General features: G+C 41.0%; 1 protein-coding gene across 2 annotated transcripts; it reads left to right on the plus strand.

Annotated features, from left to right (window-relative positions):
* Positions 1-1,567: 1,567 nt before the first annotated feature.
* emilin2a (elastin microfibril interfacer 2a) lies at positions 1,568-19,364 on the plus strand. Of its 2 annotated transcripts, XM_085139450.1 has the most exons (10): positions 1,568-1,691; positions 1,819-1,898; positions 2,452-2,577; positions 5,146-5,336; positions 5,449-7,398; positions 14,891-15,229; positions 16,774-16,827; positions 17,180-17,239; positions 17,431-17,571; positions 18,114-19,364. In XM_085139450.1, the coding sequence occupies exons 1-10, from the start codon at positions 1,689-1,691 to the stop codon at positions 18,419-18,421; spliced, it is 3,252 nt and encodes a 1,083-aa protein (XP_084995576.1). In that variant the 5' UTR covers positions 1,568-1,688; the 3' UTR covers positions 18,422-19,364. The 2 variants fall into 2 exon arrangements, with proteins under 2 accessions (XP_084995576.1, XP_084995575.1); XM_085139449.1 differs by having other exon boundaries at positions 1,575-1,898.
* The last annotated feature ends 1 nt before the right edge of the window (position 19,365 follows it).

A 19,365-nucleotide genomic window follows, 5' to 3' on the forward strand; every position in this document is an offset into this window, starting at 1 on the left:
CGTGAAACTGAAACCTGTTGGCAGCACACTGTAAATGTCAGTCGTTATTAGTTATAAATAAAGAGAAAGAGTATGATGGCGGTAAAGCTGCTCACGGTAAAGAGTTCATTCAGAGCCCATGACAAGGATGACTGACATGAAGGCACCCCGGCAAGGTGATGAAACTGGACATTTTACACTCATGCTGCCTCAGTAATGAAATGTCATTTTCTCACTCTCCACACTTTCGGATAAGAATTGCCATGACTACAAGGAGTGCCTGCTGTTTTTATCGCTGCTGTGCTGCCCTCTTCTGGACACTAAAGAAACAACAGTGTCTCTTCACAGCATCTTTTTTTCCTCCCCTCTATCTGAGAAGCCCTAACGTTGAAGTTTGCTGACTTTATAGTGTAAGCTATTTTATTTTTTATTTGTGAAGTGCAAATATGTTAGCACAGGAAAAGGAGGAAACTCTCAGTAACCCCATTAAAGGGATCTTCCCCGTGAGGGTGGGTGTTAATGTCAGGCTTACCTGACATTTGTTGTTTATTAAACCATTTGAAAATCAAATCCTCAAGAGACTTTTTTTTTCACTTATGTAACACACTCCGGCATCCTTCAGTTGGCCGACCTGGTGCAGGCTGTCTGATGAAACACTGCAGTCTTTATTTTTAGGAAATGGCTATCTGTGGTCTGAGAGACCAGACGGAGAAGGGTTAGATCTGTGCGTGTAGATCCATTTGCGTTGTTATTCGTTTCCCGTTCCCGCGATGCTTTAAAGAATCCCTCTGTATCCTCACAGACGACCACATCTTGCTTTGTATTCTCACCCTGTCTTTATTTAAGTCTCAGTCTTCCCTGGTCGCTGCCACCACCACCACCACCCTCCCCACCCCATTAATCAGTATTGCGTTAAATGACAGCATCTGTCTGATCAGGGAGAAGAAGTTATACAGTATTTCCTGCAGGGTACAGGGTAACTGCAAGCCATTTCACACAAAGAATCATTTTCACAGCAGCACCATGTTGAGCACGGAAACTCTCGCACTTTTCGCACAGTGCAAAAGCACCGACGATGAATTTCTGCCTCGAGTGCTGTGAATTGAAGCTCTAGTGCAGGCCTATTTAATGCTGTACATTTTGTCTCTATTCACGTTAATAAATCAGCAAATTGCTCAGTTGGGCTTTAAAAATACAATTTGGCCAACAAGCTGATGCAGAAAAGAACAGACTGCACACCAGAATATATATCCTCCCCCATTATCCAACGGAATTTAAATTACTACTGTTATCCCAAGTCATGAATATCATCAACTCCACTTCACACGCCTCTTTCAACTCTGGTGGTTGCATTCAAATGACATTACCCTATTATCAGTGAGGTGTGACTTATTGGCTGTTGACTGACTTGACTTGATGCCCGCATCCCCCCTCGTCCCTGGCATTAATTAATCATCGAGTCTTAACCACCAAAACTTAAAAGAATAATTTAATTAAAACTAACCTCTGGGGCTACAGACTGTTTTTTGAATAATAGACTTGAGGAAGTCTTTCCCCCCTGGTGTTTTTGGGGGGTGGAGGAGGAGGGTGTGGGCCTTAAACGTCATTCCAAGGGAGTTGCAGTGATTGCGGACTTCCCTCAAAGTTCAGTCGCCGGAGTCAAATCAGCCACAGGGGGAATGTAACTTTGGAGTTCGGGAAATTTGCGGATGGTAATAACAGGGTAGTTTTTTTTCTGTGGTAGAAATATTTATTTTAATGCGTTTGTTAAGTATGAAGCACAGGCGAGGAGAGATGGACCGGCGGTGGGCAGTTTTCACACTGATTTTAAACTTTCAGCTCACTTACGGGACCCCCTCCTCTTACGGCTTGTTCCACGGGTCTGCAAACACTGGACCGGTACACAGACACCGGACTGGGTAAGCAATGATTTTGTACAGTTTAGACGAGCTCTTTAAAACTTTCTGTGTTTCAGAAACTAATACGTGCTTCATGACGGGTGTTTCTGCTTAAAGGTAACGCTGCGCTCTTTTTCTGCGAAAAAAAAATCAATCCAGGCTTCTCAGTTACCTGAATGACCTGAGGATTTAGCCTCTTATGGTCATATGTAGTTTGATAGCATTCCCCGTTGTTCTATCAGCCTGTGACTAAATTTGGCTCGAGTTCGCCAGTGTTGCCAAAAGTTGGCGATAAGGTGCAGATAAACCCTGGAACGTCGCTGATTACCTCCAGTCTCTTATGTACAGCAGACCACTGCATTTCCACGTTTTCTGATAAATGAAAATAGACTGGGAATGGACATCTGACAAAGCTCACTGCAACGACGCCCTTAGGGAAAGCTCATAAACCATATGGAGCTTGTTATGAAACTTTTATAGTCCAGCTGCGTTCTTTGGTAGGCTATATATTGCTCTAAATTAATTGCCACTTCTTGCTATACATGCTCAAGTCCTTGTTTATCTCCCTCCTCAGGAACTGGTGCGCCTATATGGTGCAAAAGAACGTGAGCTGCGCCGTGCAGGGGAGTGTGGAGAGCTTCCAGGAGCCCGTGGTGGCCCCCTGCCCAGCCTACCAACCCGACTGCCAGCAACAAGTGGCGTGAGCATCCGGGGAGAAGGGGTTGAGGGTGCATGTTTAGATGCATGTGGCAGAATAGATACAAAATGTTTATTTGGGAGAGAGCTGGAGGCAGAAATGCTCACAGTGGCTGCAAAGCTTCATGGGAAGAAGCAGAAAAAGTACAGCTTTTACATCAAGTTAAAAAGCCCACTGAAAATAGGCAAAGGGAGGAATCTGTGGGTAAAGCTAGTAAAGAGGAGAACATTACCCATAGTTTGCTCATTTCTGTCTGTTGTTGGACTAAATGACAAGCCAGGCTGAAGCAAGTGTTACCAGAAAATCCCCAAAAAGTTCAAAACGTGATGTAACCATTATATGAGACAACAAAGCTGCGCTTCTTCCAACAAAAAACTTATGGTGACATATACTACGTAGAAATTTATGTTATGTTGCCATTTTCCATAAGCATGTAGAGAAGCCATTGTTCAGGTTCACAATAGTGCACACATGGGCAAAATAGGGCTTAGATGCTCTGGACTGCAGAGCATCTAAATCCAGCCTGCAATGTCCAAAAAGTAAAAGAAAAGAATTCCCCACCCTAAAAAATAAATAAATAAATAAAAGACAAAGCAACAGTATGTTGAGGAATCTTAAGGTGAATCACTGCTGCTAATGTATATGAGACATCTGAAAAGATGCAGAGAATTTTAAATGTTGATGTAGGATTTTGATGGCTTTTCTTTAATGTTAGTCATTTTTTCCTCATAGGGTCAGATTAATTGGTGATTCTTAATAGTTCATAAGAGTAAATGTGAGTGTGAGTGGTGATCTGTCTTTCTGTGTTAGCCCTGCGGCAAATTGGCAACCGGTCCAGGGTGTACCCAGCCTCTCGGTCTCACCCAGTCCCTTGAATTCGATAACTGAAAGAAAATGGATACATGGATGGATGGATGGATATTTTCCTTGTAATGTGTAACCATGCTATTTGCAATTATAGGCCCTTCTCTTGTCTTAAAAACTCAAACTCAGTATCGGCCTGAAAAAAAAAAAGTTGTCCAGCTCTGCTACAGTAGCTGGACACTGTCATCAGGCCTGCACACACCCTGGTTAGTTTGTCAGTATAAGTACTGAAACTAGGCCCAGAGGTTTTCCCAAGCACATGTGTATAAAGGAGATTAACTGTAACTGCCAGCTGTCCAAAATAAAGACTAACATGATGAGAATAAGTAAAATAAAAAAAGGCTTGTAACAGGCAAGTGCTAATATTAATATATATTTGAGCCAGTTCACATTTACTTTTTGATCTATTCCTTTTTTAGTTTTCTGCATGTTAAGGTTTGACTTTGTGTTTAACATTTCACCTATAGAGGACATCTTTATGTATATGCATGTTTGTCCATCTAGTCCTTTGTTCAAATGAGTTATGAGACTCTAACAGATGGTTCACAGTTGCTAATTTGTTAGCATTAGAAAGAATTTAGCCCTGATTAAAACATAACTCAATGAGTTGCTGTAGCTTTCAGAACTATTATGGACAAAATAGACTTTGCTATGAGTTTATCTGACAAGCAATTAATCTGGAATCGCATTAGGGTGACATATAGGTTATATATGTGTATAGGTTATACATTTATATATAAGTGTATAACCTAAATACCCATGAACTTTTGACAATATGAACATATCACAATAAAAATAAAACTTTTAAAGTTAAAAGAATTTGATTACCACATCCAATCCCCAAACTTCTGCACTAAACAAATCATTAACTGATCATTGTAAATGGGAATGTCGGCACCAGTGACTGGAATACTTTTAATTTTGTACTGGAAGATGCTGTGTTGCAATTTAATTCATTTTTCTTTGTGAATCATTGTTAGTCCTTAAACACATGCTATCTGTGGTTCTGCTTTGTGATCCTCTTGCACAAACACATGGATGAGAGCCCCTGCTCTGCGGAAAAGATTCCTGGAAGCTGATCATACTTAGGTCACCAGAGTTCCAGGCAAGAAGAGCTGGTCATCAGAGGAGACACATCACCTTATGATACACAGCACTGACTTCATGTTGCCTCATGTTAGGATTAGATCACAAGCAGACCTTAAAGTGTTGTTGTCACTTGCTTTCGTTTTTTTTGTTCCTGCTTATTGAGAGTGAACAGTTTTACCAGTGACAGTTGGGAAATGTGTAAAGATGATTGTTTCAGATAGTAACTTTCCAGATGTTTTGCATGACATGACCCCTGGCTTCAGGGAAGTGATATCATCCATTGTTTCTTTGGGAAATGCTTTCTTTGGCTGGAAAGCTGGAATTTTGACATAGTGAAGATTGAAGGAGACGCTCTAAAATATCTATGTTAAAAAAAAAAAAACAGATGTTTTGGTGATTGCAAGAGTCAACCAATTAACAGGTTCTTTTTTTTTAAAGTAGTGGAGCAGTTTAGCACGGAACATAATAACACTGATAACACTTTCCAAAAGGGCTGGATGTGATTTTGAGAAAGTCTAGTGTTTCCCATTTATATTTCTATATGCTCAAGACTTTGAGACTACATTCATATGTGTTTGAACAACAAAACTCATTTATTTCTCTGCTTTTTGTTTACAGGTACAAAACTCGATTTCGACCCACATACAAGATTGCTTATAAGATGGTCACAGAGTTAGAGTGGAGATGCTGTCCTAATTACCAAGGTCCAAACTGTAAAGACTCAAAACCAACCCCTGACCGGCAAACAGTTCAGGGAACGCAGCCTTACCGCCCACCAAATCCTGGACATGCAACCAGACACATACAGAGTGAGAAATCAACTTTATACTAACAGTATTTTACTAAACATTAGTATGTGCCACTAACAAAGTAACTTTTACTTATTTATGTTATAATTCACAAGTTATTTCATTACTCCAGGGCCGGAGCGAAGAGAGACCCCGCAGCATGTGACAAGGCCTGGTGGGACAGATAAAGTGCATCTTCTGGAAGGTGAAGTTCAGCGTCTGTCTCAGACAGTCCTGGATCTCCAGTCTGCTTTGACGGGGTTAACTGCAAACCTGCAAGAGGACACAAAGAAGATGCTCATGACACTTCTAAACAACATGCGCCCACCAGACAGTCCCACAGATGCAGCTACGGAGGAGAACCCGGCTGTTTTAGATGGTCATCAGGCCACCAGAGGTGGGATGCCAGGACAGAAGGATATGGAAAAAATAGTCGCTCGTTTGGACGATATCAATAACGCGCTGCAAAGCAAGGATGAAGCTTTGGAAGACCTAAGAGGAATCACAACAAGTCATGAGGGCCAGATACGTGTCCTCATGGATGCCTCTCAGTCTCAAGCTTCGCCCATACCGGATTTTGATGTTATACAGGCTTACATTGATGGAAAATTTGAAAGCCTAAAGAAAGAGATTGACCAGAATTTGGAGGAGCAAATGGCCAAAGCTCAGAGCTCATGTAATGACAAGCTCCAGAAGCTGCAGAAGACCTGTGAAGATAGCCATGATGAAGTTTTGGACAGGTTTACCAAGTTGGTCAATTCCAAGGAGGCTGATCTGCGAAAGGAGATCCGATCGCTGCGTCTAGACTTGGCTGCTGCAGATGGACCTGTGCGAACCCAAAGGCAGACGGATCCATCCAAAGAGGAAAAAGAACATGGTGACCATAAAGACCTCTGGCGTGAGATTGACCGCATTGCAGAGGCTCACCGCATCCTGAATGTCCGCATTGACAATGAGCTGGAAAATCTGTCTGCTCCACAGGAAAGCATCAGCGATTTTTCCGTATTGATTGAGGAGCTGGAGGCACGTATAAATATCACAGAACTAAATGCAGAGACTCACTGCTTCTACATCGAGGAAAAGCTAACCCGTACAATCACAGAGGAAGTAGCAGCTCTTCGGACGCTTCTGGATGGACGTCTGAACGGCATGGAGGACCAGTTTACGAACATGCTGGTGGAAATGAGCAAAAACAATTTCCCAGGGGAGTTTAGTGACTCTATTAATGCCATCCAGTCAGAAGTTAACAACAACAAGCTCCTCCTCCAAGGTTTGGATGACAAGGTTAACACTGTTGGAGAGTTGTGCTCTGCAGGATGTTCAGGCTCACAAAATACCGCAGGACAGGTAACTTCTGCACCTAAACTTAATGGTCTAGAAAACATTTTGAAGGACCTGTATCGGTACAGAAATGACCTGGACGTCCTTCACACAGACGTGAGTTCAAACACAGCCAAGCTCAGCCAACTTGAGAATTTTGTTCAGAGGTACTCAGGAGCAGCAGAGAGAAGTGTGCAGAGGATGGATGACTTCAAGAAGGGACTGAATAATCTTGAAAACAACGTACTCGGTCTGTCTGGCGCTGTTACTGGTTTAAGTGATTCCTTAGGCAAATACAACCAAGATATGCAGAAAATAAACTCAACATGCTGCTATGCTGAGCAGAGAGGCGAAGGCAGTACAGCACAGGACAGCTGGAGTACATCTGAATCAAATCAACGTAAGGTGGGGGAGCTGGAGGACAGACTCGATACGCTTAGCAGACAGGTGTCATCTGAACTGAGTGAATGTAAACAGAACACACAGGGTGTTTCTGATGGCATTTCCGCTGTAGATGGACGTGTAACCCGACTCGAAAAGGTGTGTGGAAGGTTAGACGGAGTTTCTGCTAATATCAAAGACCTGAAAGATGGGCTGGAGAGACATGTTGCCGGCCTGCGGGACTGCGTCGACAGAATGAACATCACATGTGGAAATCACGGAGCAGAAATCAATGCTCTGCAAAAATCCGTGCAGAAGTTTCAGGGACAGCTATCCGCCATGGCCAAAAGTGTTTTGAAGGATGGCGCTGACAAAGAGCCAGGTGAGTTGATAGCAATAAAACAGTTCAGTCTTTATTTTTTTTAAAAATCGCAAACAAACTTTTAATGGACAGCTGTGACATTCCTGTCCACACATTAATATGGTCACACCCAAAATGAAGCTTAAAAGAGCATAATAACAAGCACTCTGCACATTGCATCAACCACACACAACAAAAGATGAAAGTGTTCACAGATTTTTAAAGCGTAAACACACAAAGGCTTTAAAAAAATGGCCTGACAGAGTTAATCACTTAAACATGAGTCCAGATGCATACTTCTGGAAGTCTTTCCTGGAAGACATTCAGTGTTGCACTCATTTTCCCAAAAATAATGGAAATAGCTGTGTAAAGAATGCAAAGTCAAAAAAAGATGAAGTTCAGACACTGATTACTTTAATCTCTGCACACCAGTAGAGTGCTGCTAACATGGACTAAATGTCAAAATATGAATTCCAAAAGTTGCCTGAATCATCCCCCCCAATTCTGACTTGGAAAGAGACGGGGAAGGAGACCTTACAGACGCCCTGTGAACATCTGATGCACACTTTGATTGGAGCACAGTGACACTTTCAGAGCCTAAAGGTGAATACGGGCATGTAGGTGGTGCTTGTGAAATGAAACAACAGCAGCTGTGGCAGCAAATGGCTTTCGTGTGATCTGTATGGCAGCAAAGGAGTGATACTATCAGATTAATGAGGCATGGTAATGAAAAGGGTGTGCTGGAAGTACAGTATGAAGCAACAAGAAGAGTACGCCATGTGCCTTTTGTAGCATTTACAAGTCGGCTGTCTCAACTAGCTAGCAGGCTTTGCTTCATTAGCGGGCAGTTATCACGATAGGGAATCATGACAGTAATTGGAGTCAGATTATGGCACAGTTTAGCCACTTAAGGGTCCATTAGTTCAGGGGATTCCCACATTAGTGCAGTCAAGCAATGAAATTAGCCAGAAGAACCCAAGTAAAAAAGTAGTGGCTACATGCGCATAATCTTTTTTGTCAGCGTCCTGCCTAGTTTTCACTATCTGAGTTTATCAAGTATGATTAACATCTGTGTAAACACAAACTTTTCCTGTGGATAATCTCCACGTAATGCTGGCTTGGTTTACGTGAAGGCTTGAACAGCTACAGGGTATTTCTCAAAATGGGAGGGCACAAGTTCACTGAGCCTACCGTGCTTGCCTCCAGCATGTCATTCAATATGTCCCAGCACTGAGAAGCAGAGGCCCACATTAGAGACTTCCTGTGGCTTAGATTTGTGTTGTCCCAGGAATCCCCCTTTTTTGTACAGGCAATGAAACATGCAAATGAAATCTGAAAATTTTTACAGCCATTCCAGTGTCTATGATGATTTACTCACAGTGTTACGTGCCTTGTTGCTCCCTGACGTAAATATCACTTAAACACTCAACAGACTGCTCCTTCTCCCCCAGTCCTTTCATGAGTTGTGAGGTCTTCTTTCTTTCACCATAATTCCCCTTTATTTGCAATACCACAGAACTGCGGACCTCAACCTCAGCTCCCAGTCCCTCAGTACACATACCTCTACCCCTCCCTCCTTTCTTTCTCTTTACACATGTACACATACCAGCCTCGAGAGATTCCCGCAGGGTGACCTAAGCCCGATGTGTGGAGTCTGGTCCTCATTAAGGGCCCTGACTCACCACTGGAGTCAGTCTTGATGGAGAGGGGAGAAGAAGGGCTCCACACCCAGGACCAGATGCTTCAGCTACCCTCAGCTGTGATGTCATGACTGGGGCCCCATTACCAGTCCCTCCCACATTATTCTCCAAAACAATAGAGCGATGGGGAGCTGCGGAGAAAGGAGGACCGATGAAGGCGTTTTGTACCCATTTCAGCATTTGCCAAATATGGCCTGTTATTTCCAAACAAGGATGTTTGATTTCATTATCTTACAAGGAACATTAAGCTTGGTTTATAATCAGAACCCCCACTTCCCACCTTTCCAACTTCAGATAGAGGGTGGCTGTATCAGCTATTCTTTGCAACTTTCTGAGACAGGCAAGCTGGCATTCACAATCACTTCTTACTGTGATTGGCCTCTTGAGGTGAGAGAGGAGCAGGGAATTTTAAGCTACCCAGCATTTTCTTTAATCACTCAAGTTTGTCTGCTATTTGTGGCATTTTTCATATGTCCGTTTTAGCAAAGAACGGACATATGAATGATCTTGATATGAATGATAATGATCTTGTGTGCATCATTATTTCAGTCTATACTGTAGCAACATGCTAACCTAGCTCAAAGAGAGAGAAAACCGCTAGCTTGGTTCCAAGACAAATTAACTGCAACTTCCTGGAGTGTCAACTTGTTGCCTGGTAACTGGTAACTGGTTTCCCCCCATAACATGCTAAAGTGTCACTGAGTTGCCATTTTTCTACTGATTTAACAAAGATACAGCTTGTTAAATAGAACATTTCTGAGAAGCTGGTCGGCAGGACACCAGGCAACCTGTTTCAAATTTTTCTTCCAGCCTACATTAGCAAACTGCTCGCGGCAACTCACCTAAATCTCAGCATGAGCAGAGTAAATAAGCTTACTGTATTTCTAAAAGTGTCAGAATATTTCCCTTCAAAGAGTAATCTCATTTTCTTTTAGTCCTAAATCCCACAAGAGAGGGAGTTGTACTTTGTGGCTCGAGATTTAATGGTTACTTCAAGTTTGGAAAGGAGAGAAATTGTCTAAATAGAGATAAAATATCCACAAAAAATCCCTGCTCTGTGGGTGTGGTGGTGGCTGAGAGCCTACTGAAATGTTTCCTCTCTGTGTTTGAGCTCATATTCTCCACACAGTCATATGAGGACCCAGAGGAGGCTGCAAACAGATGATGTGTTGTAATAACATAACTGAAAGATTGACTGGAATAGCTTTGCCCTTACACAGCGTGACTGTTGAATTGGAATTGTGTGACTTTAGTTTTAAAGTGTTGGCACTGCTTTGCCCTCAGCAGCTGCTCCTGCTGCAGAGGTCTGCCACTACTGCTTGTGGTTTTGTATCTAGTTGCTTTCCCTCTGAGAGGGAGTTGTGGTTAAGAAGAAATTACTCTGTGGAAACATTCAAAAGTCTGTGATCTACCAACAAAATCTGAAATTACGCAAGAGATTTCAATCTCTCAAGAACTGACAAACTAGTTTCATACAGTCATGGTTAAAAAAAAAGTGAAAAAGGAAAGTACAGCCTTTGTTAAGTATAAAGTTTTACATATCAAGATATGGTAAGGTAAGATAAGGTAAATACATTCTGCATTCTGGCTAATGACACAGTGTCATTAGCCAGAATGCAGAAGGAGTATATGAAGAACTTGTTTCAGTAACTTGTTAAGTCACCTTTAGCAGCAATACCTCAAATTAAAGATTTCTATATGACTTTATCAGACTCTCACATTGTTGTGGAGGAATTCTGGTGCATTGTTCTTTTCATTGAGGTTTTCATTCATGCACAGCTCTCTTAATGCAAGCCACATCATTACAATCTGAACTTTGACTGGGTCATTGCAAAACCTTGATCCTTGTCTTTTTCAGCAATTCACAGTCCTGTTGCATGACCCAGTTTCAGCTAAGCTTTTATCTGTCTGACAGATGGTCTCACATATAACCCTAGAAAACAAAGGAGATCATGGCAGACTTGATTAGTGTGAGGTGCTCAGGTCCTGTGTCTCAAGAAAAAAAAAAACTAAAAAAGGTTTTGCTGTCTAAAATCGTGCAGTTTGTTCAGATGTAACTTTGCAAACCAAGGCACCGCTGCCATGTTCTTTTTAGAGAGAAGAGGCTTTCTCTGGAAAATCTTTGCAAACAAACTATAGTAGTTCAGTCTTTTCTAATTGTACTGTCATGAACTTTTAACATTTAACATGCTAACTGATGTCGATAGAGTTTGAGATGTAGCTCTTGGGTTTTTTGCAGTCACCGCATGGTCTGACTTTGGGGGAAATTTACTGGACATACACTCCTAGGAAGATTGGCAACTGTCTTGAATGTTTTCCACTTCAGACTGAAGAATAATGGACTTCAAATTATTTGGAAATAGCCTCATAGATCTTCCCAAATCATCGGGCAGCAACAGTCACTTTTCTGAGATCACTGCTGATGTCTTTCCCCTCTTGGCATTGTGTTAACACACCCACGAATACTCCAGTCCAACAAACTGCCAAAACCTCTGCTTTTATAGAGGCGCTTACACATTATCAGTTAATCAAGTGCATTTGATTACCAACACATTTGTGCTACTTATCCTCTTAATTCCTATGGAAGCAGAAAGGGTGTACATAGCTCTCTACGCATTCATAATGATCCTTTCATCTGAGGTTTTATTTACCTCATTTAAAAGACCGGGTTATTGAAATGATGTCCTAATATGGAAAACCTTAGAAATGAATGAGTGTACTTTTTTTTAACCATGACTGCATATGTTATTAGGAAATATAAAATATGAAGAAAATACTTCTGTTTCAAATTTATTTAGTGACTAGCCAGAATTTTCATGCTGAATTTTACAATTTGCAATATGTTTTTTTCCTATTCCTTTTTTTGGAGATAATTCCAGCCCAGCTCAAATCACATCCCTGTTATTTCTCTCTGTTTTCTCTGAGTTGCTCACTTTACTCCCTTGTCGCTCTGCTTCTTTCCAGCTTTTACTTTCAATTTGTCCTTCCAAGAAAGCCAGAGGACTTTCCACCTCTCTCTCCACCCTGTCCTGTGAGTGTCTAGCAATGGACAAAGGCAACAGAAAATGAAAAAGGAAAAAAAAAATCACTGTTGTTTTAAAGCAGGGATAAATTAAGGGCTTTGATTTCATGGATCAATGCTTTGCAATTGATCATTTAGGCTTTATATTGAAGAGACAGGCAGGAGGATTAACTGTCTGCTGTGATGAGGAAATACACACACACAAAAGAGACATAAAAGGCCTTTTGAAGTCTCAGGTTGTCTGATGGGAAAGAATGGAAAATTGTATTTGACACCAAGGCCCACACTCACACATACACACATAAATTTAGTCATCACCAGAATTTTGAGGTGGTGCCACAATTTTCCCCCGGTGAGATATCTGAGTATATGAGGTGAGGTGTTTCCAACTCTGACCCAGGAGCCCATCTGGAAGTCTTCAGAGGAGACTCTCATACACAAGAGGAATCCCAGAGGTCTGCCATGCGGCGCACAATTTGAGCCTCCCATCATAAATATTACAGTAGGAAAATGGGGTGGAGGATGAAATTGTGTCCATGTGCATAGCAAGAAAGATTAGACTCTGAGTGATGCATTATTGTAAGTGTGTAACAGCCACTCCCTGCATCGTGACCCTTGGCACCATTGCACGATCAGACTGTCTGCCTCAATATCCCATGACGATTTCAGTCACTTGTGAACACTCACGAGATGTCACCCAGTTCTGCAGAGGCGCAAGTGACTAAAGCATTACCCTTTGGTGTTTCAGTCTGCCTGTAAGCAATAACATCTGGTTTTGGTGACGCCTTTCGTTGTACCAGCATGCATATGAGTGTGCGCTTTTCTCTGAGCTTTTCGAATTCGCGGTTTCCCCCTCAGTGAGACACAGGCTGAGAGCTCATGGGAAATATGCACTCAGGCAACCGGCACCCTGGAGGAGGCATGGGGAGGAAATGAATGAGAGATTTCTGATTATCTCAGTACAACATGATTGCTGGGTTTAATTTGTTTTTGATTATACAGTACATGTGGTTTCTGAGTAGCTTGGAGTAAGAAGGACGAATTTTGTTGACGGGTAGATGATGTTTTATTTGATAAAACCAGAATGCCTGATTACTTTTATAATCCAGAGTAACAGCCAGGCTCTAAAGTAATATAGTTGCTTTCAGGTAGGATTGATCACTGGCTGAATGTGCAGTTGAATTAACAGTTGACTTTTGATTTATTATATTTGGCTGCAAGAGAACTTACAACTGTTATAAATGATTTTTTACAGCTATGGTACAGTACTGTACAAAAGTATTATCTTTACACATTGCTAGGAAAAGATAGCTGCAGAGATTTATTGAAATAGGTGCAAACATGGAGATATAGTACATAAGGCAAAAAGACAGTCTGTACATTTCTAACAAGCCTGAAAGTCAGCAGAGCAGGAACTTTCTTAGGCAAACCTTCCGGTAATTTCTTTAAGTATCTTCAGGAATAGTTCTCCAGGCTTCTTGAAGGACATCCAAAGCCTTTCTTTGAATGTTGGCTGCCTTTTATTGTGTTTTCTGTCAAGATTATTCTACACCACTTCAATAATTTTGAGATTTGCGCTCTAGGGAAGCCAGTTTGTGAGGTTCCTTGTTTGTTTTTCTACCCAGGTAGTGTGCATTGGCAGTGTGCTTGGGATCATTGAAGCCATTGCCAATCAGATGTTCTCAAGGAGGCACAATGCCCTCTTGGCATTGTGTTAACACACCCACAAAGACTCCAGAACAAACAAACTGCCAAAACCTCTACTTTTATAGAGGCGCTTACACATGATCAGATAATCAAGTGCATTTGATTACCAACACATTTGTGCTACTTATCCTCTTAATTCCTATGGAAGCAGAAAGGGTGTACATAGCTCTCTACCTCATCTGAGGTTTTATTTACCTCATTTAAAAGACCGGGTTATTGAAATGATGTCCTAATATGGAAAACCTTAGAAATGAATGAGTGTACTTTTTTTTTTTTAACCATGACTGCATATGTTATTAGGAAATTTTAAAATATGAAAATCAGATGTTCTCAAGGAGGCACTGCATGTTGAAATCTGTTGGTATTTTTCTGCATTCATAATTTGAACAATTTGACAGGACCCCCAACACCACTGGCTAAAATTCAGCTCCAAATCACGACAGCGTCTCCATCATGTTCTCAAACTTAGAACCCAAATTTGAAATTTGGATTCATCACTCCAAATGTCACTACTGATTTTCAGTCAGGTTCTTGTGTATTTTGACAAACCTCAGCCCCTTGCTTAAGATGGATGGATCAACTGAAGGGTCATCTCTGAGATTCTTGGTCAGGTATTTGCTCTATTTATTTTCCTGTTTCAATGTTTCATAGATTCCACTAAAGAAATGCAGCTGACTGCAGTAACAAGGTGCCTAAAGATAAACTGAATATCAGTTATTTGCTGGTTATAAACACTGGTTCTCCCCTTGAATTAGATTCATTTTTCATCCTTGTATGATTCATAGGTCAGTATTAAGTGGTTCAGCAAACAAAAACAAACAAAAGTTCCTCTGAAAATGTCAGGTACCAGGACTGGACTGTTAATGAGTGAGAAAAGGAGATTTATATGTCTATATGTCTGAAATGTTTGGACTGTGATGGTCAACATGGGGGCATGTTGCTAAATTGGTATTTAGCTCAAATCCTTACAGTGGATAAATTCACCCATGAAGCTGCCAGCATGGCTGACAATGCCAGGAGGAGCACTACAGCTGATCTAACCATTAATCATGATCTCTGTCTCTTTTTTGTTTCATTTTCCAAGGAATGACCTTAAGACCAGGACCAGAGATGCCAGCGTCTTTGCCAGACAGAAACAGAATCCAACAAATCCACATCCCTATCATCATCGACCCTGTGCAGACCAACCCCAGAACACCATACAGCCCAGGCCAACCAGTGCAGCCAAACACACACAGAATAAACATCAGCCCGCCAAGACAGCCTTTCAGTCCTCGGCAACCAGGTGTGCCGACTGTGCCCGAGATTTCTGTGGTGGAGATGGGAGAGGCGGGACCTCCAGGATACAGAAGCAGGGTGACTGTGCGAAGAGGGTCTGAGGACTCTTTCAGAGACCGTGTTAAAGGGTTTGCAGGAGCACCAGGCGAGTAGTCTTAAGGTCCATGATGACCTCTGGTATCGTCTTAAGCATACAGCTGAAAATCCACTATGAAGGTGCAGGCCTTATTTTATGATGTGTATGAAAATCTGCAATCTAATTAAGTCTAACTCAAGGCCACTCAAATTTACAGCACAAAACTAATTCAGTTGTATATGAAATACAAATCCAACAACCAATTCTAAGGGCAAAAAACCATGCTGTTTTTGTTGCTTCTGCTACATGCAGGGTAACAGACCCAACAAAGGTGCCTCACTCCCACATCACTATTTGAAACATGAAGGATTACTGCAGTCAAGGAGCTTTTTAATCAAAAATCAATATTTTCCTAACCCTGGCCAAGTGTATTTTAATGCTGGGCCAGGGTTAGAAAGACAAAAAAATGCAGCAACAGCAAGTAGAAAAAAGCAAAACCAAGGAAAAACAAAGTAAACTCAAGTCTAAGTTGGAAACTTAGATGGATCTATCCTGCTTTGTATCAATAGTTGAGGCTGCTGGTGGTGTATTGACACACTTTGGACCCCCTACTACTGAATGAGCATTATTTAAACACCACAACCTATCTGAATATTGATGGCTCAAATCATCTCAAACAGGTTTCCTGAACCTGACAGTGACGTCACTGTACTCAGATCTCAATCCAATAAACCACCGTTGGGATGTAGTGGAATGGTAGCCAGCATATCTGCTGCAACTGTGTGATGCTGTCATGTATATATGAATCAAAATCTCTCAGGAATGTTTCCAGCACCTTGCTGAATCTGTGCCATGAAGAATTAATAATGCGTGGACAGTTGTTTGTCATCTATGTGAAGGTTTTCATTAGGTGCCAAACCAAATCGGAAGGAAGAGGAAGCCAAACATAGATTTAGGCAGTTTGAGGTTTAATTATTTAAGCTGTACGTAGAAAGATTAAATAAAATATCAAACAAAACAAAGGCTTTGTTCTAGCCTCAATGCTTTTTGGCAGTAAAGGAATAGAGAACAGCCTACGTTAGTCATATTGTTACTGTTTACTGGTAGTGTGGGAGAATTAGCCAGGGAAATGCCAATTAGGCTTACCCCCCTTACTTCTAAAACAAAAAAACTTAAAATTCACCCACATCTTTGGGCTTTTGGATGGGATGTGAGATTTGTTTCACCGTTTCAGTTCTTTATTGTTGCATATTTTTTCTTTACTGCCATCTGAATGCTTGTCATAGGTTGGTTTTTAATTCAGTCTGTTTTTGGTTAATAATCAATACATTTCAATGTCAGTCTTTGTGGAAACTACGGATGCTTAAATCTGATTTTAGATGGCATTGTCTTGAAACAGCTGGGAAAAACAATATGCTTCCAAAAATCCACAATTACGAAGTCTAGAGTTTTTGAAGTTTTGTTTTGATTTATACCTTCTCTTGGAATCTCTCACACAGTGTGCCATAAGATCCAGATGGAAAACCAAACTGTATTTGGCAATACTACTGATTGACCCCGTCTCTTCAGATGACAATAAAACATAATATTTTTGTCATCTGTTGCTCTTGCAGGCTATCCTCCTCTGAAGCCTGTTTCTTTCATGCCTCAATCAGCCAGACGCCAAGGTATTTTACCAGATCATTATCAAGTTACATCACATGCATCTGCAGGTTTCTTCTACTGTATCAATGTAAAAAGAGGCATTGGAAAAACTGTGAATAATTTCTAGTCGGGGAGTGCGAGGGAGTGGGAACTGGATGTGTTTCTTTAAGGGTGTGTGGGCAGATTGTGCAAGGATTTTAGTGAGTCTGCAAGCATTCACCAAAAAGTTTTGTATTTTCTTTATATATATGTACACGCACACCAATGACAGATTTATAAGTATAAAGATATAATAATAATAATATTAATACATGATATATTATGTATTATGTAATAATACATAATGAGTTAATATGTACTGTGTATGCCTTGTAGCTCTTACAGCAGTAAAGGTGCCCTGGAACCCGGTTTATCGAGCTCCAGCTGATTCACCAGGTAAATCTCCTGTCCATGTTTCAGCAAGGATTAAAGGCATTACAAAAAGAATTTAATTTGTGATAGATACATATTACATACATATTGATTCAGATCAATTTAAATGCAGCAATCATGTATTCATTTATCCATCAGTTGAAATGGTAAATGGTAAACACTGATTGACGACATTCCTGTCTGTTTGCATCCAGTTTCAGTTGACAATAGCACTTTGGCAGACACCTTCTCCTTCTCTGCCGGCCTCACTCAGCAACGTTTCTCTGGAGATTTTGGAATCATTCGCTTTAACAGAGTCCTAGTAAATGACGGAGGACATTACAATCCCAGCACAGGTAGATCCACACATAAAAAAAACAGATACAATATTAAAAGCATTGTAACATTTGCTGGTATCGTTGTGATACGTTGATAATACGCAGATATGTTGTCTTTTTGCATAAAAATGTGCTGTTATTATGAGCCTGGGCACTTAGTTGTGCTTTGTACAAACAAATAAATAAAACATTAGTTAGGGATTATTTTCAGTTGTGGATTAATACGAAATGTATTCTCTCATGAGTATCTGAAGCAGGACTGTGAATATAAAGATGATTCAAAATAAACTGCAGGACCCGTGTTTGTTATAACTGAGGAATGACTCACCCAGCACAGCAGTGTGGCTAATTGATGTGTTTTTAATTCTTAATTGGGTAACAATGAAGTCCTGTGACACAGAGGAATTGGATAATTCAGGCTTTGGCTACAGAGCCAAAACTCATTAGGATCAATTCATTGCAGGTCCATGAATAGGGAAGAGACTTAGAAACCAAGAGAGTACTAATCAGTAACATTATTGATTGAACCCAGGCTGAATCATTCCTGTCCTCACCCTCAGGGATCTTTACTGTACCGCTGGATGGCCGATACCTGATTTCAGGTGTGCTGACCGCAAAGGAGGGCGATCGTGTAGAGGCCGTGCTGTCTGTGTCTAACCGCAGCGTACAGAGGCTACAGAGCTCAGGCCTGACTGGTGGTAATTGTGGCTGCGGGGGTACAGCATCCTTTAATGTAATCCTACCGCTGAGGAAAGGAGACCAAGTGGCTATGGTAAGAACCGAAGGTCAGCTGGCCACAACCGAAGCCAGGGAGATCCTGTCCACCTACAGCGGCACCTTTCTGTACCAGCCACAAGCCAAAAGATAGCTGGAGCTCAGGTGGAAAGTAACGACGAGGACTACTTTGTTCCCAGACATGTGGACTGGAGGAAATGTTGAAGTGTTGAAACCACATTTTTAAAACAAAAAAATGATTTGCTGTGATGCAGCTGTTTTACCTGTGTAAAGATCTTTAGTTATAAATTCAGTTAAAAAAAGCTGTTATATGGAATTTGTAAGCAATTTTCCAAAGACACCTGATAACAAGAAGCAGGATTTGTATCTAATATATTTATCAAGATGAATGTTTGTACCACCTATTGTAAATGTCTTGTGTAAAAGTATAAATTAACACTTTTGTAAATTTTGTTTTAGCAGCAGCATTCAGAGACTTGGCATACAGCATGGTCAACAATCATTGGAGCCTATTTGTAGGTTAGCTGTAAATATGAACTCACGTCATCTTAAAAGTGCTCTGGGTGATTAGGAAATCTGCACAGAGAGATTAATGAGGAAAGGAAAGACTTAGCAACACAAGATTTTATTAATAGTACAAACTTGGCTGGCTTCTACTGAAAAATACATGGTTAGTGAGCCCCCTCCTTTTTTTTTTGGTGATTATGTAAAGTGGGTGGGGATGATAAATAAATTCCCCCTTTCTCACTCCTGAGACTGACTAAAATTTTCCAGCATCAAACTGTAAGAAGTATTTAGCTTTCAGTTCAGCCTTTGTTAACCCTTAAAAAGGAAAAACTGATATTTTAATTAAAATTTGAATAAATAAACACTCTGGATTACCATTTTGTATGATTCTTCTTATCTTTATATTATTTAATAAAACCAAGCAAAACCTCTAAAATGACCTGAGGGACTTAACCTGCAGTACCCTCATTAATGTACTGTTACTTCAGAGTACGCAATAGGGCAGGAGTTACTCCACTTGCCTCTGGTTACTGCTGAACTTTTGGACTCAGACTGCAGAAAAGAAAAATC

Source organism: Neolamprologus multifasciatus, chromosome 18 (assembly GCF_963576455.1).
Source record: "Neolamprologus multifasciatus chromosome 18, fNeoMul1.2, whole genome shotgun sequence".
Taxonomy (NCBI): Eukaryota; Metazoa; Chordata; class Actinopteri; order Cichliformes; family Cichlidae; genus Neolamprologus; species Neolamprologus multifasciatus.